At 46.3% G+C, this 23,499-nt stretch overlaps 2 protein-coding genes across 2 annotated transcripts; one reads left to right on the forward strand and one right to left on the reverse strand.

Moving 5' to 3' along the window:
- Nucleotides 1-204: 204 nt before the first annotated feature.
- On the reverse strand, nucleotides 205-7,127 carry EIF3F (eukaryotic translation initiation factor 3 subunit F). The gene is made up of 8 exons (XM_054582401.1): nucleotides 6,719-7,127; nucleotides 3,961-4,031; nucleotides 3,637-3,716; nucleotides 3,065-3,202; nucleotides 1,657-1,748; nucleotides 1,103-1,239; nucleotides 856-969; nucleotides 205-294 (listed from the first exon to the last, which is right to left on the reverse strand). Exons 1-8 carry the CDS (start codon nucleotides 7,104-7,106, stop codon nucleotides 217-219), a joined length of 1,098 nt encoding a protein of 365 aa, XP_054438376.1. The 5' UTR covers nucleotides 7,107-7,127; the 3' UTR covers nucleotides 205-216.
- A 7,280-nt stretch (nucleotides 7,128-14,407) lies between these two features.
- On the forward strand, nucleotides 14,408-18,184 carry NLRP10 (NLR family pyrin domain containing 10). Its single transcript, XM_054582415.1, has 2 exons — nucleotides 14,408-14,687; nucleotides 16,376-18,184. The coding sequence occupies exons 1-2, from the start codon at nucleotides 14,408-14,410 to the stop codon at nucleotides 18,031-18,033; spliced, it is 1,938 nt and encodes a 645-aa protein (XP_054438390.1). The 3' UTR covers nucleotides 18,034-18,184.
- Nucleotides 18,185-23,499: the final 5,315 nt, after the last annotated feature.

A 23,499-nucleotide genomic window follows, 5' to 3' on the forward strand; every position in this document is an offset into this window, starting at 1 on the left:
CTTCTACCCACTTCTACCCAAGAAAAGTACCCACTTCTTGGTTGCTGCATGAGCTCTAGAAGAGTTTTCTCCCTTCCACCCAGCAGTAAACTCACGTAAGATGGAATTCTTTTACAAAAGATAAGCTATGTTTATTTAGAGTCACAGGCAGTTGGCTCACACCACAAGAAGCCATTCCCACTTCCCTCCATTCTGAGTCCCAGAGCTGGGGCCCATTCACAGGTTTACAAGTTTCTCATTGAGGGCGATCTGTGACTGTGTGAGATTGGCCAGGTAGGTCACCATCAGCAGGTCCTGGAAGAGAAAGCGGCCCCGATGAGTGAGGAGCTGGGTGGAAGGGGAGCAGGAAGGCTGGTCCTGGCAGCTCTACGACGGACACGGGGTGTCAGGACAGTCCTGGGTGAATGACAGCTGGACAGGGTAAGTGGGCGCTGAAGGCAGGAGATGGGAGGGAAGTGCTTGAGAACACTTCCTCATCTCTACCGATAACTTAAGAGACCAGCGTGCCTGAGTTGACATCCAGGGGTAAAATTATCGGGGGAACTGTAAATTCAGAGGGGGAAAATAGGAAGTTGCCTTTTCATTAACCTCTGGATTTAAGCATTCCTTTCAACCATGAATCTACAAGGCAGGTCACAGTACCAGCAGTACCTAAGCCAATGGAATCAAGGAAGGAGAAGGGGATCTACGAGCATGTGTACCATCTCTTCCTCCCTCCCAAACTGGAGAGCAAGGGGGCAAAGGCAAAGCCCTGTCTGCCCTGACCCCGGCCAGGCCGTCTTCCCTGGTTCCCTTCAGGTCCGTGCTGAGGTAGTGGAAGGCACAGCCTCCCAGAAGCCCAGAAATGGCACTCACGTTAATGTTGCTGTTGAGCATGGTCTCGAAGTCTTCGGCGGCTATCTTGGGTACTTGGTTAACCAGACTCATCAAGAAGCGGCCCACGGTGTTATCAGCTGACACCTTTCCAGACTGAGCACCGAAATCAAGAGTGAACGAGGCACAGTTAATTCTTGCCCCCGAGGACTGTCTCCGCAGCAGCCTACCTCCGTGTGACCTAGGCACGGAGACCTCTGCCCTCCTCCTCTTTCCTTGCCCTCCTCACCAGAACATCTTCCGCATACTGCAGCACGGTGCTGAGGGCATCCTGGATGCGAGCCGATGACCCCGCTACCTGCTGCAAGTCACTTGACAGTCCAATCACCCGGTTGGGGCTGAAACAGGTCTTCATGATCAGGTCAACTGTGGGATGGGGTTGGAAGGTAGAAGAAACAGAGAATTCAGTGATTCCATTAGGAAAGACATGATTCTGACCATCCTGCTGACTCTCCCCCCTCCCTCTGGACGTCATCTGTAGCATTTCTCCCTGCAGACAGAGCTCAACTCCTGCACCTCGCATGCCAATCACTGGTTTGGGTCTCATATGAATAGCCATGTAGCCCCTAATAATGATTAATTCCCCACCTGTAACAACTTCACATATAATTTCCTGAATCCCATTTATGTAAGAAAATGACTATGACTTCTAATCAGCACACACTTTGGGTAAATGGTTCCTCTTTTACTCACCCATAGCCCTCCACCCTTGTTAGGGAGCAGCAACCTCCTCCCAATAAAAACACCAAAGACCTTGAAGGAGGGCACGGGAAGGTTACTCACCTCCAATGCGTTCGGTGTCGTAATACGCGTATTTCACTGTCAGAGGTGTGAACATCACGCCCATGGTTCTCCCAGGGACACCCATTAAAGTGCTGGGGAGGGAGAAGTCAAGATAAACAGATGGGCTTGAGCGGGTTTCCATGTCTAGTCCAGGCTCAGAAAGCAGGCACACCAAGAGCACGGCTTCCAAGCGTCCGACGTAGGAGGCCTGGACCCCAGAGTCTCCCTTTCTTCGCTTAGCTCATTCCACACACCAAACCCTTGGCCTGTGAGGGGGCTCAGCCTCCAGACCTGGCCTGGTCCCGACAGAGGACTACGCCACACACTGCCATCTCAGAGATGAGAGGACAGACAGTGGACCTCCCCGTGGAGCTGGCTGCCTAGACAGCACCCCCACAGAATGAAGAGACAGGGCAGGTCTCTTCTGGGAAGGAGCCCTTCACCTGCACCTGAAAAGCAAATGGACTCCGGCCCTGATTAGATTGGGTGCTGTACGTCATCTCGTTACTGCCCTTACTGTGTCAACTATACACTTTCAGCTAGATCTTAAGGAGTAGAAAATATCTGGAAAGGCTGAGAAATCAGGCAATATGTAGAGCTTAGTGGTAAACCAACCAGCCACAAGGACTTGGTATCCACTATCTTTGTCCTACTGCATAATAGTAAACTAGTTACATCAGTGTCAGACACAGAAACAGCACAAGTTAAACAGCGTATAAACTTAATGAATGCCTTCACTCTAAACAGAAAATAGGACCGCTCCGAGGGCCAAAGCAGCCCCCTTCCGCAGCCTGCCACTGGGGCCTGCCCGACACCCCCATCACCCGGCTCTCTCACCGCCGCAGCGCGCCAATACTGTAACGTTATGGTCATCGAAACCGGACTTAATCCTGGGTTACTAGACATGTCAAAATAAGGACAGCCATTACTCAACTGGTACTACCCAGAGTCCTGTGGACAGTTCTGGGCACAAGGACAAGCTGTGAAAGGTAACTCAGAAAAACAGTGACTATGGTGAAGGATCATGACCAGAATACCATGTAAGGGACAGCTACAGGCACCATGCAAAGTTAGCTTCTGGGAAAAATGACATGAAGAACATGACACCATGCTGAAATACCTGAAGGGCTGCCATTTGAAATTAGTTAGGGCAACGAGTACAAATCTGGGATACAGCTAGGGTCAGCGAGTGGAAATTGCCATGACAGATTTTGTTTCAGAGTAAATAAATAAAATCCTTCTAATGCTAACTCTTGAATGAGGAATGGATTTCCATGGGAGGCAGTGAGTCGTAACTGCCTGGGATCGGGGCGGGTGTCATCTTGCCCTGGTGCAAACTAGACAGCCTTTTATGCCCTTGCAAAACTAGATAGCCTTTTATGCCCTTGCAGCCCAAGACCCTGGTCACCTGACGTAAGCCTTGATGCTCATGCGCCCGTTCTGGAGGCTCGTGTCCACAGTGAGGTGAATGGGGTTGGGGGCCTCCCGGCTGTAGTACTCGTGGATCAGCACGGAGTGCTCTGTGATGTCATGGCCTGTGGCGTACCTGGAAAACAAAACACGGCCGGTGACGTGTGTCTGCATATGACATCAACACCAAACACGATGGTGGCATGGGTGTCCCTTGGTACCTGACATCCCTATGGCAGTGATACTCAGTGATACTCCAAATACTAAAATAATAAACACATTGAAAACTATTATCAAATCAAATCAAAAGCTGACTCAGAGCTCTTGAAAAATTCCAAGTCATCAGCAAGGCAAGAAAAGACTTTTTCCGTAAAAGCTTCAATTAAAAAGAAGTATTTTTGGCTTCAGAGGCTCAGGATTGCCAGCAAAACATACTGAATTCAGAGCTCCTTGAGTTAATACACCTTCGATACTCTGTCTTCTGAACAGAGAGTACAGTATGTAGTCTGGTGGCAAAAGACCTTGGCAATCACTGAGAGACTTTCCAATTCTCTCTGCACCCCAACTTACCAGCCCAGGATGAGCTCATTTGGAGAGACTTTCTTGTGCAATTCATACATATTCTTAGCAAATTCCATGTCAACAGCCACCTAGGAAGGCAGAAAAGGAAGCTCAGAAACTAGAAATCCATAGGAAAAAAAAATACGTAAAAAGAATGAGAGGCTACCCGCCAGCCAGGAGAGGCACAGGAAGCATGTCTAAACAGAACAAAGCTCTCCGACCTGTAGGAGCTCCAGTTATGAGCACAACGTAGCCTGTGGCGGAGGGCCCCAAGGGGAGCCTCGCAAAAGAACAGCTCCACACCGCACAGCGGCAGCTCAAACCCCGACTCACCTCATCTTCCGACTCATTGTGAGGCACTGAGAAGCAATTGGTGACTTCCACTGAGTGCTTGTCAACGGTGCCTGTGAGAGAGAAATGGCCACGTGTTATGTAATCCCAACGCTCCTAACAGCCTCCAACCACTTTCCTAATGCTTTCCGATTTTTAGAATGTGGGACGAGAATTTTCCAGAGAAATGAAACTCTGGAGAGACATATAACTCCTTTCTTTAACCATCAACAAATAGGGCCTATTCTTTTTTTCACAGGGTCTCCTTTTGCCTTACTTTTCCTCTATCAGTCCTCCTCCAGATCTTTACTGTGACCCTCATTTTCAGCCTCTAGACTTTCTCCCTATAATTCATGTGCAGAGTCACCTGGAAGATTTTAATTAAGTCTACACAGACCACCCATACAGTAGCCAACGCTGAGAGAATACAGTTGAGGGAGCTTCACCTGTACTCTCTTCAGCCATCTGGTGCTACGGTCATAACCTTGACCTCATCATCATCCAGAAACCCACCTGTGAACCTTTAACACCAATGTCAGTCTTTTACCACAAACTTCTATTGTAGGTCTGATAACGTTATTCCCACTATGCACATTTGTTTCTCCACCTCACCGGTATTGCTTAGTCCCTTGACTTCTCTATTTAATTTTTACTCCCATCCCAGACTTCAAGTGCTTCCCTCTCCACCACAGACCATGATGATACTCATACCCTTTAGTATCTAATTGCACTTCACTACAGTTTCTGCTTCCTTAGCTGAAACTATGTCCCCAAAACCAATGGACATATATTCTTTATCTTATTTGACCTCTCATCAGCATCTAACAGACCTGACCATTTCAAACTTTTGAAAGAGTTGTTTTCTGTATTTCTATGCCACTAGGGCACCCTTCTATTACAGCATTGATCACATTATGTTCTAATTATTTGCACAGAAGAATACACCTTCATCTTCAATTTAAGGTGAGAGTGGAGCTCATTTTATCAAGCTTTGAATTCTAAGTGTCCGACAGTTTTATGATATATAAATATCACTGGTGACTTCATTTAACCAAATGAAATGTTTCATCTATTAATGTCTGAGAAAATGTGTAAGTCCCTAGCAAGCAGAATCCATGCTCCATTCTTCAGCAAACACTGCTTCTACACCTAACACTGCACCACGATGCCTATCTGGAAGAGGATCTGAAGATCTAGACTATAGTTGGTCCAACTAGGGTCACTGGAATATTCGGGGCACTTGGCACAGACCTTGAGTAGAGAATTGTTCCTTTAGTTAAACAGCTCCAGTGAGTTTGGAAAATTTGACAGTGAAGCTGGAAGAGTAAGTATTTGTTGAGTGTCACATCAGTGATGCAAAAGTCATTTATTACAAGCTGAAAGCAGGGCACAGTCACAGACTGTTATTGTATCGTAAGAATGGAGGTGAGGGTGGAAGAGTGGAATGAAGGACCAATACTGAACACTTTTCCTGGGAACCTGGAAGGTGAATGAGACTTAAAGACACAAATAAGGGAGACTAAGGAAGGCACTTGCGGCAACGAGAACACAAAGGCTTGATTTGAGAAAAACTATGGCTATGTTTGGAAGATAATGGATTAACTGAAATTTTTGTAAACTGCTACACTCTCAAAGAAAAAGGGGGGGGGGAGAATGTGTGTGTGTTTTAGGGGTGGTGCAGGCCCGATGTGGTGGAGGAGAGACACCAACAGCTGTTTTGTATCTAAAGTGTACCAGCAGTTAGATGCTTTCTGTAATAACTTAGTTCTCACAGAGACTAATTCTGAAGCAGCTCCTGAAGGAACCAGACTTTCGGTAGTATGTCCCAAGGCTCACGGCGAATTATTTGGTGGAGTCTGCCGATAAATCGTGTCCTCTTTGCAATATACCAAAGAAAGAGAAGTGATGCATGCAATTGGAGTGGATTCACAAAGGTGTCTAAAATTTTTAATGAAGATGGGGTGGAAATGAATTTGATGGGACCAGCAGTCCCCAGAGAAAGGAATATATTATCAGCAAATCCTGTTTAGTGCTTCTCAGTATCACAAATTACTTTAACATAAAATAATCTAGTCCCCAAATCTGGAACATGGGTAGCAAAAAGGTTATTCTCCAATGTGAAGGTTAAGCAATATAATAAACAGACAATACAACTATCGTGTCTAAATGGAGAATCAGAGACAACTCTGGGGGAACTGGGCCTTTAAGGATGAGCAGCAGGGAGACCGAGGGACAAGTCATCAGGCTTACACCTTCAGGAAAGCAGACTATTCCTGAAGCCCTAAATGGGTTCCTGCCAAACAGGTTTCCTTGTTGGGAGGGATATCTTTTAACAGACGTCCCCCTTTGCCAATTGGTTAGGAACTTCTTTGCAAACACCTGGAAAAGAAAGATGCTTAGTTCATAGATAAAGGGGCGAAGCGTGGTCACTGGGCTTACGGGGTCAAGGGTGTTTGACTACCCAGTCGGCATTTTAATTCATTTTTGGTAGACTGGGACTCGGCGTGAAATGCTGAGAAGATTAAAATGTAAATCATTCGGCAAACGGTATTTAACACGTAACTACTACTTATGTACCTTATGTTGTTCCCAATGACAGCAAGCGAGCCGGAAAGTTCAAGTTCCTTGGGAAGATAAGTCGCAGAGAAAAAGCTGAGATCAAGGAGTATAGGAAGAAAAGGGAGCAAGATAAAAGGGGCGGGGGGGGGGGACGGAGATTAGAAGAAAAAGAAGAGAACGTCAATTTTCTCTGACCACTCACCCAGCAGAGTCCCGATGACTCGGGCAGCACCCTCGTTGCGTCGCTCGTAGCTGTCAACGATGGAGGCCAAGATGACCGGGTGCAGCCGTACCACACGGCCGCCGGGGAAGGGGCCTGGAAGAGCCGGGCCAACCAGCGACTGCGCCTGGGTCTGCGCTGGGGCCGGCGCCGAGGCCGGGGTCTGGCCCGGCGCCGCGCTCGCAGCCGCTGCTGCCGCGGGGTCTGGGGATGAGGGCGGCGCTGGAGTGGGAGCTGGAACCGGCGCTGGAACTGGAGGCAGCGTTGGAGCTGAGGCCGAGGCCGGAGCCGGGTCTGGGGCTGAGGCGGGGGCCTCAGCTGGGGCTGGAGTGGCCGCAGGAACACTCACTGGTACAGCCGGTGTGGCCATCTTGTCGAGAGAGAAGGAGCATGGAGCGGAAAGGAGTAAGTTAGCAAACATTGACAGCACGATAGGCTGAGTACGTTCCGCGTGAACAAGATCTTTGTTCCTATTGGTTACTGGTGATGCTTCTCACGGCCCCACAATTTTCTTCTCGGAGCTTGTGCTCTTTGATCTTGGTCCGATGCGCACTTAGTGGGAACCGAGCCGAATAGTTCCTAACAAACTTGGGATCGCGCTGAAAAAGAAACGACTCAATCTGAGCAGTTGCCGCCAGATGGAGGCAGAGAGCTGCACAAGCGTCGCAATTCGTCTTTTCAGAGTTCAATGGCATAATAGCTGTCAAAAGTGCCTAAGGTGTCAATCCATTGCTTTATTCATGCAATAAGTTTAATATATGACAGACGCTTTTTAAAAGCATTTGGGATATATCAGTGAACAAAACAAAGATCGATGTCCCTGAAATGTGGGGAGTGAAAAATAAGTAGTACCTTGTGTAATATGTTAGAAGGTCGTAAGTACTAAGAAAAAGGAAAAAAAGTAGCAGAGACTAAGGGGGAATCAGGAGCTGTGAAGAGTTAGGGTGGGTCACAATGAGAATGAGATTTTAGTGGACTTGAAAAAGGCGAGGTAGGTGGCCATGGGGGTGGAGGGAGGGAGAGCCTTCAGGTAGAGGCGTCAGCTAGTACAAAGGCCTTATGGAAAGAGCAGGCCTGGTGTGTTTGAGGAGGCCATTTGATGGCTGGAGTATTAGATCAAGCAAGGGAGTAGCAGGAGATGGGCCTCTAAATAGGGTTGGAGAGCAAATCATTAGGGACCTTCTAGGCCATGGTAAGGACTTTGACTTCTAGTCTGAATGAAATGGAAAGCATTACGGAGTTTTGAACAGGGGAGGGTCATGATCTGTCTTAGTTTTAAGAGGATCATTCTGGTTGCTTTGAGAAGAATATAATCGTGGGGGTAGGGGAAGCAGAGTTCCTAGGGGAGAGAGAAAGAGCAGAGACACTGGAAAGAGAGTAGCAAGTAATCTAAGCAAGAAATGTTAGTGGTTGGCACCAAACTGGTAGCAGAGCAAGTCGTGAGAAACGGGGCAGATTTTGGGTATATTTTGAGGGTGGAGACAAGAGGATTTTCCGAGGAACTGTATGTAAGGTGTGAAAGAGAAGATGACTCCAACTGTTTTTATGCTAAGTAACTACTATGAAGAAATTGTCTAATGAGGCGGTGAAAGATAAAAGTGGAACTGGTTCTTGGGGAAAGATAGTTTTTGCATGTGTCACCATTGAAAATGTTCATTAGATATTGCAACAGAATTATAGAGTGGTCAGGTGGACATTCTACTCTGTACTTTAGGAGAGGATTAAACAAATAATGCTCTGTAAATTTCTTAGCATATGCCTGATATACGGCAGTTATTAAGTGGTTGCTGTTACCATTAATGTGTCACCATTAATGTGATGAAATGAGATCTGATCCTAACTCACTGTGTAACTTTGGACAATCTATCAAATTTTTCTGAGCCTCCCTTTCCTTCTTGGTATATTGGGAGAGACAACATCTGTTTGTTAGGAAACCTATCACCTCCCTTAATTAGGTCAAGTCCCAGCATCCAGTTGTCAAGTTGGGTGAGTGAGTTTGGGCTTCTTAGCTCTGACTGTTATACCCAAGAACTGCTTTTTCCTTGGAGCTGCCTTTTATAATTAGAATTCACACAATCTTGCTCCCCTGTCAGCGCCCTGGGTAGACATACATTATTTTTTAAATTCCCCTTAACACAGGTGAACAGCCTATCAGAGAATGATTGAGAAGTAACTCTTGGACCCTGGCTGGTGTGGCTCAGTGGATTGAGTGCTGGCCTGCGAAGCAAGGGGTCCCTGGTTCAATTCCTGGTTGGGGCACATGCCTGAGTTTCTGGGTTTGGGCCAGGTCCCCAGGAGGTGGGGAGATATATGAGAGGCAACCACACATTACTCTCTCCCTTTCTCCCTCCCTTCCCCTCTCTAAGTAAGTAAGTAAATAAATAAATAAATAAAAATGTGACTCTTGGATTTCATGACCTGGATCTGCAGCAACCTTAAACACTGTCAGTGGAATTGGGCTGCGGGGTCGGGGTAGGGGTGCACATGGAAACCAGAATTCACTGTGAAAGAATGGCCGGTTTGAAAGGATGGCAGTGAGTGCTACTCTCCCTCAAGGAAGTTGCTGGGAAAGAATAGAGACATTTAAGGCAGTAGCTGGGGGAACAGCAGGATTGAGAGGGGGACAATTTAGGTTGGAAGAGTTTTAAGTATATTTTTAAACTAAGGGAGAGTCTAGAGGAAAGAGAATGATTGAGTATACAAGTGTGAGTAAGGGGAGCTATCTAATGAAATGAGGCAGGAAGGGGAATGCAAATGGAGAGCCTAGATGTGAGGGATGGTCTTGGGCAGGAAGAGGGACATGCTGGAGAGACTGCCCCAGGCTATGGCCTCCCTTATGGGCACCTGAGGCGGGGTCTGCCTTAGTCTGGGCTGGTGCCCTGAACTCATTCCATGGCAAGAAGTCCAGAGGAGAGAACCACCCCCCAGTGAGGAGATGTTGCTGCCCCAGCAGACCATGCACAACCTTGGGACCTCCTACTCATGCTGATATGAGTTGGGCATGGACATTTCATTGCCAAGAATTTTGCCTTTATATCGATGGCCTAAAGTTTTTCTTTTTGGTAGGAAAGGATAAAGGGATGGATGAAGAATCAGAGACATTTGGAGAGGGAAGGAAAGTTGTAGGAGCTCCTGTCAAATGATGTTTTTCTCAGGAAAGCGGGGGCATGGTGGTCAGCTGAGAATGGCAATGCAAGGGTGGGGTCCAGCCTTGGGGCGATGGACGGTATTTGGAAGAAGGGCAGAGAGTGAACCCTCAGAGGCATTCACTGATCAATTATGGGAGGACCCGGTGGCGCCTGGAGACTTCAAGGATCTGTTCAGCTTTTGCATTTTTCTCTAGCCACAAAGTTCAAGGGCAGGTAGAGAGAGACCTTTGGTATTGTCTTCCTAGGCATCCTGACTGGCCAGGACAAGGGAGTGCATATATCCAGGATGCTGGCTTTCAGGTAGGCTGAACCCTGTTTATAAAATGAGTATCTAAATGTATGTGGGTAAGGGTGCACACAGGCTTGCCTGTGTAAGAGGATGGAGAGGGAGGGAGAGAAAAGGGAGGAGGAAGAGGGGGGAGAGAGAGAGCGAGAGCGCGTGTGCCGTACCTATCAGCTAGCTTCATCTGTCTGTTTCTCTCCCTGACTTTGTTTTGTCTGCTCATTTCTCTCTTGTGCCTCTTTGTATCTCTTCTGACTGTTTTCACCCTTGGTTTCTGGCCTTTTGTCTCCATCCCTTCCATTTTGGGGACTCAGTTGTACTGGCTGTCAGTTCTGCCCACAGCCAGGCCAGGGTTAACAGGGAGGCAGATCTCATTTCATTTCCTCCTCCACCTTCCAATTAAAACTGGTTTTTTTGCATCTCAATTCTACTTCCTCCAAGAGTGATTCTCAGTTCCTGGACCAGTGATCTCCAGGTCTGGACCCTTCACAGTAAGTGTCCTCACTTCTCTGTTCTGTCACGCATGGGAGCTAAGAGGCTGTCCCTCACTCTATTTTCCCATCTAGGTCTCTTGGGCTTGGCTCTTTGCTGCAATGTTTCTCTCTCCAGCTTCAGCTTGGTTAAGGCTCTGGGAGAGACTAACTCCCATCCCTGCCTGTTCTGCTGGATTCTGGGAGAACTCGCGGAGCCATGGGCTCGGGATGCTCGCGGCAGGGGAGCGGGGGTTCACAGAGAGAGGCTTCCCCCTTCCTCACCTAGCCTCTCACCCTTAGGGGATGCCTTTACTCATCTTTTATGGAGAATACAGAGACCACCAGACACGATTACCCTCATCTTCTGATCACAAACCGCGCAGACCTGCCTTGCTCTACTAAACAGCCTCTCACGCTTTCTTCAGGCCTGGATGTTCTCTCCATCCTCCTGCCAAAGGCTTTGAATCCTATCCCAGTCCACATTCTCCGTTCTCTCCTCTGCCACTTCTCTCTCTTGCCAGCATTTCTAACCCGATTCCTCTGCTGGATACTTTTTGTTAGCATTTGCCACCCTCTCCCATGTTAAAACAAACAAAAACTTGTCTTAACTCCGACTACCTGAGAACCCTCCTGACTCCTTTTGCTGCCAAGCTTCTGGAAAGATTTGTCTGTACATGTTTTTCTTTTTGCCCCTCTACGTTAGCTCTGCTTCTCTATCTCCTATCCTTTTGTTGTTAATTTTAATTTTATCAGAGTGACACAGACTCGTAGTATAGACAAGTAGAATTAAAAAGATTATGCTCTGAATAAAGTAGTTCTCTGATCGACCCCTCCCTTCACTACTCCCAGTGTTTCCTCTAGGGGCAAATACTTCAGATTTTAAAATGTTTCTCCTTACATCTCTGCACTTTTAAATGCATGTATACCACTACCTTCTGATTGATCAGTTTTAGGCATTATCTATTGAGGTCCAGTGTAGTCCACCATTATCCTTTCAGTATGGTTATATTATACATTTTAGTTTGATCAATAGTTAGTGGTTACGTTATTTCTATGCAAATATTATTTACATCTGAGTGTTGTAACATCTGAGTGTTTACATCTTACTGTTACATAAATTTCTGACTTTTATTTTTCAGGGTTTTTTTTTTTCGTTTTTTTTTCTAGAGGTAGTAATTTCCTCGTGTTACTTCCTTGTCTAGTTTTCTTGCTATTTATGGTTAGTGTTTTCCCATACCTTCTAATGGTGTCTCAGTAGGATTTTTTTGAAGGTCAGTAACACTAGTAAATCTGTCATTTCTTTTTTCTTCGGAGACAATCTTTCTGAGAAGCCCATTCTGCTCTGTCAGGGCTCCCTGAGCCACCAGCTCTCCAGGTCCTCTGACCCGCTGCCTTGTAGGACTTTGTTTTGCTCCTTGTTTGTGTTCTTGTTTGTTGAAGCTCCTGTCTTCCTCCTTTTACACTTTGGTGGATGTGAGCACATCCTCCGGTGGTTTTAACAACTTAAAGAAAGGGTGTCGTGGCAAAGGATGTGGCGATGACAGCGCCCCAATTCCTTCATTTCTCAAGTCAAACTGCCCCAGCCTGGCCTGGAGTCGAGCTGTAGAAGAGGGCTGGGGCCTCAGACAGGGACATGGAGGGTCTCCGGGGCTCATTTTCTGTTGGTGACAGAAGAGTTCATTCCTTTGGCTCCTCCTTTGTTTCTCAACTTCTAACAAGTGGAGGAATGAGCTCAAATTCTCCTCTTGTGAGTAGTGTTCTTCCACCAACAGTCAGATGGCATGTGTGGCTGTTTATGCTTCTTCACCTGGTCTAGTCCCATGTGTACTAGGGCCTGGTGGGTTTTAGAGGGTAGGTGTCTAGGTGTTTATACCCAGCCTTTTAATACCAGCCTCACCAAGCAAAAGTGAATTAGTGGGTTTGGGCTAGTGGACCAGGCCTGGCTTGGGAAGGGGTCTGATAAGAAAAGGGGTCTGTTTCAGTCCAGTCCCCAGGACCTTGCTCGCTGGGATCCTGCAACAGGGAGCTCATCATCCCTGGCTCACCTCCCGCTCTTCCAGCCTACACCCACTAAACAGCCTAGAGTGCGTGTCTAGGCTGGCTCTGGTGATGTTTTCGCTTTTTCCTCTTTGAGAGAGAGAAACATCAATTTGTTGTTCCACTTATTTATGCGTTCGCTGGTTGATTCTTGTATGTGCCCTGACTGGGGAATCGAACCCATAGCCTTGGTATATGGGGTTGATGCTCTAACCAACTGAGCCACCCAGCCAGAGCTAGTGCTGTCTTCTCTTGTTCTTTCCTGAAGTAGCTCTGCTAACAACAAAGATTTGCAAGGGAGCCCGAGGCTTAGTTGTAAATTGCTCCTACATCAACTGGCCTGCATTTCCAAATTGACCTATGACTTGCAGCCAAAGTCTCTGTATCCTAACATTCCTAAAATGTTCTCTTCTTTTGCTATATATTTCCTCATTCCCAAATACCTTGTGCTCACTCTCAGGCATTTTACTACCGAGATGGAGTCCCCATTGGCATTAGGTCACAGGTATAATTCTAAACTCTTTCTATTGATTGTTTTTTGCTTTTTCTGAAGACTGCCACCCTGCCAAAATTGTTGTTCTCTATGCTAAATACACCTCAAGATTTTTCTGCAGCTTTTCTCTCTACATATCTCTTCAGTTTCAGGTAGCATTTAGCCTAAATACCTGGTTCTGTGCCTGTCTACTTTGTGTTCGTGTTTTCATCTCTCTCTCTCTCTCTCTCTCTCTCTCTCTCTCTCTGTATTTACCCAGGTCATAGACCAGGATTTAAATCTCGCCTCTATGCCTACTGGTCTAGCTCTGGAAAATTCTGAAAATCCAGTTTTCTCTGACTGTCAGATTTCTCACTGGAGGTACCCTAGACAGCTTCTGTGATGATTGATGAAAAAGCATAATATATGCTAATCACCGAGCACAAAGTGAGCCCTCAAACCTGCCATTTCTTTCCATTTATTTATTTATTTATTTATGATCTTTTTATTTTTAGAGAGGGGAAGGGAGGGAGAAAGAGAGGGAAAGAAACATCAATATGAGAGAGAAATATTGATTGGTTGCCTCTCACATGCACCCCCAACCAGGAACCTGGACTGTGTCTTGACCAGGAATCAAACTGGTGACCTTTTGGTTTGTGGGATGATGCCCAACCCACTGATCCACACCGTCAAGGGCTGCTGCCATTTCTCTGCTCATGTTTTGAACTTGTCTCCTTATCTGACTGAGAAGACTTCCAACTTTGAAATCCTGTGTTACTGAGTCCATGAGGCTGATGTGTGAGGCCAACGGGCTGATGAGTATAGATTATTTTTTACCTCATGCCTGAAGTCCCAGAAAAATATAATTGTTTTCTTAACCCAAACTGTTTAAGGAGGCATACAGGGCCTGCTAAACAATGTGAAAGGGAGGGAGGAAGGGAGGAGAAAGAGAGATAGATAAAGAGAGATCAACACACCCACACACCTTACTTCTTTTTGCCACAGGGATAATGATGAAGAGGGTGTCAGGGAATTTTCCTAGTCATTCCCTGCCTTTCTTAGAACTTGACATCTATCTCTCTCCCTAACTTGTGCTCACTAGGTTGTCAAGCACCCAGAAAGCAGGACAGACTGAGGCACCCGCAGGCTGTTCCTCTCTCAGCAGGTGCGGCTCTCCTCTCCTCTCCTCCCCTCTCTTCTCACCCCACCCCCTTCTCCAGGTCACAGGTCTGAACTTGACACTTCACACTGAATATCATGGCCCTGGCCAGCAACCCACGGGAGGCATTGCTTTGGGCCTTGAGCGACCTTAATGAACATGACTTCAAGATATTCAAGTTCCACTTACAGGATAGAACCCTGCTCCAGGGCCAAGGGCTGGCCCGAGGGGAGCTGGAGGGCCTGAGTCAGGTGGACCTGGCTTCTCGGCTGATTTTGATGTACGGGGCACAGGAGGCTGTGAAGCTGGTACTCAAGGTCCTGAAGGTCATGAACCTATTAGAACTTGTAGACCGGCTCAGCTTCATTTGTCTAAATGGTGAGTATAGCGGGGTACAAGGGGAGGTCAGGGTGTTACCGGGACTCCCCCTCCCCATAACACTTCCCAAAACTCCCCAGTGTCTGAGGGTCTAGTGGTCCCTTCAGCTGAAGTCTCCAGCTGAAGACTCTGACAACTGTGGGGTGAAGGGCCTGAGCTGAGGGCGGCGATTTATTCATAGAAAGGTTAGGCTCTCTTATGGCCACGATGCCCTACCTCCTACCTCTAGTTGTAGTTCCAAAGAAGGGGAGACTACGGAGAAAGAAACTTAGAGATCGAGGTGGTGTTGGTGAGGGATTTCCTGCTAACCAGAAGAATCGGCCCCAGACCTTTCCCCACCTGCTCTCCCGGCAGGCAGCTCAGGCTGACTCTCAGAGAGGACAGCCTGTTCCTGTGCCCAGCTCTTTCAAGGAACTGGTGGGCTGGTGGTGCCTCATCCCATTCCTCGTGTGGGGTGCTGAGGAGGAGGGAGTGTCTGCTGGTGCCTGTGCTCCCTCTGCAGGCTCCTATCAGGCCTGAGAGCTCCTCTGACACCCGTGGGAGGCTCTGTAGACTCAGAGTCATGGCTCCTGCTCAGGAGCTGGCTTGTCTGTAGCACCTAGCCTGACCCTTACCTAGAACGGGCTCCTGTGGCTCCTCATCCTGCAGTTTCCCTCCCCTTTGTCCTCTCTGTCCTCACCATTTCAAATGGGGACGTTTCCCATGCACGTTCATTCACACATGGACACTTTTGCACACACCCATCTTCTTACAAACACGTACTTGCTGATGCATGCTGACATGCCTTCCCTACACAAAAATACATGAGCTTCCATAAGCATACTCCCACAAGCACATGTGGAGACAAGCATTCACCCCCTTCCCACAGAGATTCACATACTAAACACATCTGCATGTTTACACAGGTATGCACATGAACACCACACATGCACATACACACATGCCTGCACACACACTTGTACATATACACAGTGGTCCCTCCCCATGAAGCTGGAAGTACTAGATTGGCCAAAAAATTCGTTTGATTTTTTTCTGTAAGAGGGCCCTAGTAGCGCTTGGTTGTCTTTAACTTAATTCAAAACAAGCTTTTAGGCTGTATTGTGACAGCCATCATATCAGTGTGCATTAAAAAACTAAACAGAATTGGTTAATTTTTATGTAGCCACTTTTATATTGAAGGTGGAATAAAATAAGCAACATTTTCAGCATATTTTGCTTCATTATTTGAAGAAAGATAAAAACACAACTGAAATACAAAAAAAAAAAAGATTTGTGCAGGGTGTGGAGAAGGTGCTGTAACTGATCAAATGTGTCAAAAGTGGTTTGCAAAGTTTTGTGTTGGAGGTTTCTTGCTGGGAGATGTTCCATGGTCAGATAGGCCAGTCGAAGTTGATAGCGATCAAACTGAGACATTAGTTGAGAACAATCAATGTTCGTCATGTGGGAGATAGCCAACATACACACAATATCCAAATCAATAAAGTTATCAGTGAAAAGGAAAAATGTGTCTTTTATTTTACAAGAAAAAACACACAAACTTTTTTGGCCAACCCAATAAAACCTTCATGGAGATACAAGTTAGAGAGCATAGAAGATGAGACTAAAAAGCAGAGCCCAGAGTTTGAAGGGCCATTGTGTCTTTTTTGTATTTCCATCTCACGACCCAATATCCCACATGTCTGGCTCAGATTACAGAGAAATATACCGAGAGTATGTGCGCTGCCTAGAGGAGAGGCAAGAAGAGGGAGTCAGCGGCAGCTACAACCCGCTGTTCCTGGTGGCCAAGCCCAGCTCAGGGAGCCCCCCGCACGAGCAGGAGCTAGACTCTGTCACAGTGGAGGCTCTATTTGATTCAGGGGAAGAGCCCAACCAAGGCCCATCCATAGTGGTGCTACAAGGGTCAGCTGGTACTGGAAAGACAACACTGGCCAAAAAAATGGTGCTGGACTGGGCCACTGGCACCCTGTACCCAGGCCGGTTTGATTATGTCTTTTACGTGAGCTGCAGAGAAGTGGTCCTGCTGCCAGAGGGCACACTGGACCAGCTCCTCATCTGGTGTTGTGGGGACAATAAAGCTCCTGTCACAGAGATTCGGAGGCAGCCAGAGCGGCTCCTGTTCATCCTGGATGGCTACGACGAGCTGCAGAGACCCTTTGCAGTGAGGCTGAGGCGGCTGGGGCCCGGTCGCAAAGAGGACGTGCTGCACCGTCTAATAAGGAGAGAGGTACTTCCCACATCCTCCCTTCTCATCACCACTCGGCCTCTGGCTTTGCGGAACCTGCAGTCCTTGCTAAAACAAGCGCACCATGTCCACGTCCTAGGCTTCTCCGATTCTGAGAAGAAGAACTATCTCCGCTCCTATTTCACAGATGAGGAGCAAGCCAAAAAGGCCATTGACTTTGTATGTACAAATGACGTTCTCTGCAAAGCATGTCGAATTCCAGGCATTTGCTGGGTGGTCTGCTCCTGGCTGAAGGGGCAGATGGAGAGAGGCAGAGAGTTACCAGAAACTCCCAGTAACGACACTGACATCTTCATGGCCTATGTCTCCACTTTCCTGCCGCCCAGTGACAATGAGGGCTGCCCCGAGCTTACCCGAAACAGGGTCCTGAGGGGTCTGTGCTCCTTGGCAGCTGAGGGGATCCAGCATCAGAGGTTCCTGTTTGAAGAAGCTGACCTCAGGAAGCACAATTTGGATGGGCCCAGCCTTGCTTCTTTCCTGAGCATCCATGATTACCAAGAGGGACTTGACATCAAGAAATTCTACAGTTTCCGCCACATCAGCTTCCAGGAATTTTTTCATGCCTTGTCCTACCTGGTGAAAGAGGACCAGAGCCAGCTTGGGAAAGAGGCCCTCCGAGATGTGACTAGGCTGCTGGATGACAAGGAGCAGGCAGAGAATGAGGAGATGACCCTCAGTATGAAGTTCTTACTGGACATGTCAAAAAAAGAGAGCTCCTCGAACTTGGAGCTAACATTCTGCTTCAAAATTTCCCCCTCAATAAAGCAGGATCTGAAGAACTTCAAAGAAAAAATGAACTCTATAAAGCACAACAGGCCTTGGGATTTGGAATTCAACCTGTATGATTCGACAAGGAATCTGGCAAAGAGTGTCCAGATAACTGATGTAGAATTTAAGATGGGACATTCAAACAAAAAAAAACCCAACAGCAGGAAAACAGTAGTTGTCAAAACCAGCCTGAGTAATACAAAGAAAGAAGAGCAAAAATGTCCAGCTGTGGACAAAGTTAATATGACAGGGACACAGAAGAAGGCTTCTAATGGAAAAGGCAGAGAGAGGGAAGACGAACTAGAGACAAGGAGGGTAGGGAGACACGAAACATAGAAACGGAGGCTCTAGAGTGGAAGGGGGATGGTGGGGTAGAGAGAAGAGGATGGGGAAGACCGCGCGTAGAAAGGAACGGAGAGACGTGAGATTAGACTGATGGGCACGAAGGGTGGGAGGAGGGAGGAACAACTAGGAAAGAGAAGTAGATAGAGGATCAGACTTGGAAGATAGGACTTGGAGATTTAAAGCCATGTGGAACAACCAGAGGTGTCAACAATGGCTCAAGTTCAGTTATTTATCACACCCCCCTGCCCAGGCCATTTGTAACTTCCCAATGTATAGAGTCTGACATTTGACTCTTTCCTGTAAAATAAACTCCTTAACCTAAGAAAATGTGGGTTGTGCTCATTCCATAAGATAACGTAAAGCATATCAATGTCGACATTTAAAGGAAATATTGTACTCTGACATTGTGGCGGTGGGCGGGGGGAGAGAAATCAGTTTGTGCCCTGTCCAAGGATGGGACCGGCAACCTTTTGGTGCATGGGATAATGTTCCAACCAACTAAGGCACCTGGCTAGGGCAGACTTTGGTCTTAGAAGCTAAGCTGTGACTCGACTTACCTTTATGCTAATAACACACCACTGTTGTCTCTGGCTGTACCATTAATGGACTTTTCTTTTTGGAAAGACCAGCCATTTCCAAGCACTAAATCATAATCTCTTTCACCTTTGGTTCCCTCTGCATAGAAAAGAAGAAGGAAAGAAATTATAGATGTAGGTGTGGTCAGTTCCCAACTCTTGGTTCATAGATCAGAAGATTTAAGTCCGGAGCCCCATTCATTTCCAGGGTTTGTAGACGCCCTCGAAGACTGCGGGGCACCGTGAACCTGCCCCCATCCCAGCTGTTGCTGTTGGCTCCAGTGCGGCTGAGGGTGCTGACGCTGACGGGGATTCCAATGCTCGACAGAAAGTTACAGATGCTTCTCACGCATTTTTATTGCTGTCATGACTCCTTATAAGTTGACTCCATATATACCAATTCCAGCAAACTGCTGGATATCTGAATCCAAGGGAACTCAGCCCTGAGTGGTCACTTGGCATGCCATGACACCAACTATTATTAACTCTTCTTCTCACAGGAAGTTTGGTGGCTCTACATTTGATAATTATATACATAGCATGTTGGACACAGATTGCCTGATTATGGCATAGAATGTGTATTATAAGAAACAGTATGTGTGTGCATGTACTTATTTGAAGAGCAATTTGTACTGGATTACTGAGCAGGCTGGTGGGCACCCACTGAGCTGGGCTGTGTTGACCCCTAAAGAGCTTGAATGTTCTCAGCAGGCCAGCTCCTGAATGTCACAGGGAATTTGGGAACAATGAAACAATGAAGGTGCCCAGCCACATTGCTGGTTGTTCATGTGGCTAAGGAGGTCTGTTTAAAAAAAAAAAATGGTTCTAACATCCAATTGGGGTTTAGACAAGTTATTTTGCTTAGGATTCACATTCAATTCAAACTAGTTTTAGCAAAAATAAATGACTTAACTGTGTTCAATTAAATTTAAAAAACTGACTTCCAGTTTTAGGTATGTCTTGCTCTTTCTAACAACACCATCGAGGCTTTCACTCTTTCTCCTCTTGATCCTTTTTATAGTTGCCTTTGGCTTTTATTTCAGAAAGTAACCTTTATGTGAAGTCCCATAGGGACTTCAACTTAAACCATCCTTAAAGTCAATAACCCTAAAGGAAGAGATTAGTCTTTACTAGCAGCTACAGCAGGGAAGTTGGGGGGGGTTCTGACCTGACCCAGCATACATGCCGAGCCTTGAACAATCCCCGTGGTCTGGAAGATAAACTTCTCTGACTGGCTAGACCTGAGTTTCATGGCCTAGGTCACGTAGCCGTACCGCCTAGGTCATTTTGCCACACCCTTAGGGCTGAGTAAGAAAGGATCAATGCCTCCAGGAGTGCATGGAAGGGGAGAGTGGCTCTCCAAAGGATAGCATTTTGGAAGGCAGCTATGCTCACCACTATACCACCAACGCCACATGCAAAGGATAGCATTTTAAACAGGAAAATATAGTATGTCACACAGACACAGTGTGTCTGATGGATTGGGGTTCCCTGAGGGGGCTGGGTGAAAGGGAGAGACAATGAGCCCCCTGTGTGTAGAAGTCTAGAAGGGCGGGCCCAACCAGGCCGCAGAGCCTGGTGGTCAGAGGGGGTAGTGGTTCCAGGAACAGAGAGAGTCTGGGACCACCTGTTCCTTACTTAGCCTCCCTCTGAGGGGTGGGAGGTATGAACCATGGGAAATAGAAGTCTGTGGCCAAAAGGAAGGAACTCTGTCCTGAGGGAAGAGCTGTGGGAACTCCTTCTGAAAGAGTGGGGTCTGAGAGTGGTAGGTGGAGGTATCAGGCAAAATACAAGAAATCAGTTAAATTTGAATTTCAGATAAACAGTATTTTGGCATGGGACATACTTATACTAAAATTACTTGTTTATCTGAAATTTAAATTTAACTGAGTGTCCTGTATTTTTATTTGCTCAATCTGGCAACCGTAAGTGGAGGAGGCTGGTGGTGGAACAGGCTGCAGCCATGAGCCTCATGAGGAAGACATCAGCCTCTGCAGCTCCAGTTAGTCCCGAAATCCTCCCTGATTCGCCCCCACTTCCCTGGGACTTTTAAAAGGAAATGGCCTTTGTGGAACTCACAGACTGGTGGGGCTCTTGCAACACGTTAAAAATGTGAATATTCTTGATAATATTTGGGGAAGGGTTGCCAGGAGAAGACTGAATTTATGTTAGTAAATCTGTGGCAACTCTGAGGTTGGGTTAGTGTGCCACATGTGACATTTGGCCGTACAGTCCAGTGAATCCTTTAACATGGTTACCAGATAAGGAGTGGATGGCAGAAAATGTAGTAAGTCGGATGTGTGTGAGGTGGCTTGGCACTTACAGGGGACAATCAACCAGTTCTGCGTGTTTCCTGCTTTGAATGTGTCTTTTTTACATCACTATGTGGACAGGTAATAAAAATGGAATTAAGCTTGCTACACCCATAATACAGACAGAAACTGGTTATATATTTTTATCCCTTCCCAGATGCACATGGGCACAGCCGAAGGCCCTCCCTGTCTAACTGTAGTATGGGGATACTTTTCTATGGTTTTGACACACAGGCCAGGATTTTTGTACACCTCTCTGAAATGGGGTTTGTCTTGTTCCTGTCCTTCCTAAGGGGCCATTTTAGGGTCATTTCTGAATGCTGCAAACCTCATTCTTAGGATTACTTCTGGCCTTCTTTGTGCAAGAATCCATTCCCCTGCTCATTTTTTGAAATGGACCTCTTCCTATAGTTCTCTGTATAAAGCAACTGGAAGGTTTTCTTTATGCTAAAAATTTCTTGTGCAATTGGAAAAAGAAGTCTGGGAAATGTCTAGAAATTGGGAGAGGGAAAGTTAATTAGTTCCAACAGTTTTTCATTTGAGTCTTTAGGACTTTCTGTAGATAAGATCACATGACCTATAAAGAGTGACAATTTTACTTGTTCTTTTTTTGATTTGGATGATTTTTGTTTCTTTATCTTGCCTGACTGCTCTAGTTAGGACTTCCACTACTGTGTTGAGTAAGACTGGTGATGCCCTGGCTGGTGTGGCTCAGCGGATTGAGTGCCAACCTGCAAACCAAAGGGTTGCTGGTTCAATTCCCAGTTAGGGCACATGCCTGGGTTCCGAACCAGGTCCCCAGTACTGGGAGCTCAAGAGACAACCACACATTGATGTTTCTCTCCCCCTCTTTCTCCCTCCTTTCCCCTTTCTCTAAAAATAAGTAAATAAAATCTTTAAAAAAAAAAAAGTGGTGAGAGTGGGCATCCTTGTGTTATTCTTGATTTTAGAGAAAACACTTTCAATCTTTCACCATTAACTATGATGTCAGCTGTGGGTTTGTTGTATACAGCCTTTATTATGTTGAGGTAAGTTCCTTCTGTATTTTGTTGAGGGCTGCTTCCCCAATCTTGACCGCTGGCAGGGCATCAACATGAACACCTGTCAGACTCTAGCACTAAAAGGCACTGCAGCTGAGATTTTTTGCATCTATTTTTTTTTTTTTTTATCACTGCTTTCACCAACAATGTTCTTTCCCAGGTGACTTAGAATTTCTTCTTCCATTTTTGGAACATAGGCAGAAATGCAAACCTCTCCTCATCTTAGAAAAAAATAGTTACTGATCCCACTCCCTGCTCATGGGATTTACTCTGTTGCTTTCTTTCCTACTTCTAGATCCGAGTGAGTGTCCTACCATGGCAGAAGGTGACTAAGGCATCCATACAGGGCTCTTAGCAATGTCTTTAAGGTCAGACTCTCAGCCCATTCAATGAAGGGAGACTCAATCCCAAAAATATCCTTTCATTAGTAGAATGCCAGCCCTCAAAGTGTGCAAAGTCCTTGAAGTGATTCATTTATGGACTTCCCTTGGCCTAATTTTTATTTATTCTCCATCCTCTCTTTTAACAAGATTTGAAATTCCCCCACCACATTCATGTCCTCCAGGACTTGGCAATGCACCCTGAAGTATTTTTTTGTTTTGTTCTTTCTTTCCACCCTGCCTATCCATCCTTCCAGTCTGTCTTGCCAAAATGACTAAGGAAATTTGGTTAGGTCTCAGCTTTCATCCTCCTCTTTGTATTCATACAATAATTTAAAAGAGATGATATGCTTTCTCATATGTGTAGGGGCATTTGAGTGTTGACTTGCCATCATTCATTGGACTTGTTCTCCTGCCAACAGTACCTTCATTTCTCTTGAGGAATTTTTTCATTAAACCTTTTTACGTATGCATAGTTGGCATTGATAGTATCCCCATTATGGGGCAGAAACAATGAAAAGTGCATATTGAGCATCATTTCCCAGACTTGTCACAGCCACAGTGTCTGGTGTATGATTTCGCATGTGATCTCATGACAGTGAATGATAGGGGAAGAGTCCGTGGATTGGTTTTTGTGAGTGAGACTCTTTTTTTTGCAGGATAACTGGTATGTCCCCCATAACACACAGATTAAAGAGCATGTATCCCTAAGTGTTGTTGGCAACCCTACACTAGTCTGCCTCTAGGAAGGGAGAGCTTCCTTAGGAATGGAACCCATTCTAGGAAAGCAGAGATGAGAAACAGAGGAAGAAAACCCTCCCAGGTCTGGTTACATCATCTGGGTTCCAGATAAAGCCATGCCTGAAGATTCATTCATCCCTGCATTCTGCTGGGACTGAACCAGTGGTCTCACTGATTGTTCAAGTCAGTATAGAATGAACTGGGAGCCCTCTGGTTCTTACACATACTCAGTGATATTGATAATATTATCTTTATTTTAGCAAAAAGATAAGGGAGCCAAAGAAGTTACATGTTTGCTTGAAGTCATATAGCTAGTTCAGATGTTTTGACTTCAACTTAAAAAAGCTCCAACTATAAAATCATCTGAACAACCCTGCCCCACCCCCAATTTTCAGTGTTTCTACATTTC

This window comes from Pteronotus mesoamericanus, unplaced genomic scaffold, assembly GCF_021234165.1.
Source record: "Pteronotus mesoamericanus isolate MK-2021 breed Mesoamerican mustached bat unplaced genomic scaffold, CSHL_Meso_final contig_1189, whole genome shotgun sequence".
NCBI lineage: Eukaryota > Metazoa > Chordata > Mammalia > Chiroptera > Mormoopidae > Pteronotus > Pteronotus mesoamericanus.

Coding starts and splice junctions, on each gene's coding strand:
- EIF3F (XM_054582401.1), bottom strand. CDS start 7,106: ATGGCCACACCGGCTGTACCAGTGAGTGTTCCTGCGGCCACTCCAGCC. Junction 1,749..3,064: donor AGCATCAAGGCTTACGTCAG/GTGACCAGGGTC, acceptor CTCCCTCCCCAG/CACTTTAATGGGTGTCCCTG. Junction 295..855: donor TGCTCAACAGCAACATTAAC/GTGAGTGCCATT, acceptor TTTCTCTTCCAG/GACCTGCTGATGGTGACCTA.
- NLRP10 (XM_054582415.1), top strand. CDS start 14,408: ATGGCCCTGGCCAGCAACCCACGGGAGGCATTGCTTTGGGCCTTGAGC. Junction 14,688..16,375: donor CAGCTTCATTTGTCTAAATG/GTGAGTATAGCG, acceptor TGTCTGGCTCAG/ATTACAGAGAAATATACCGA.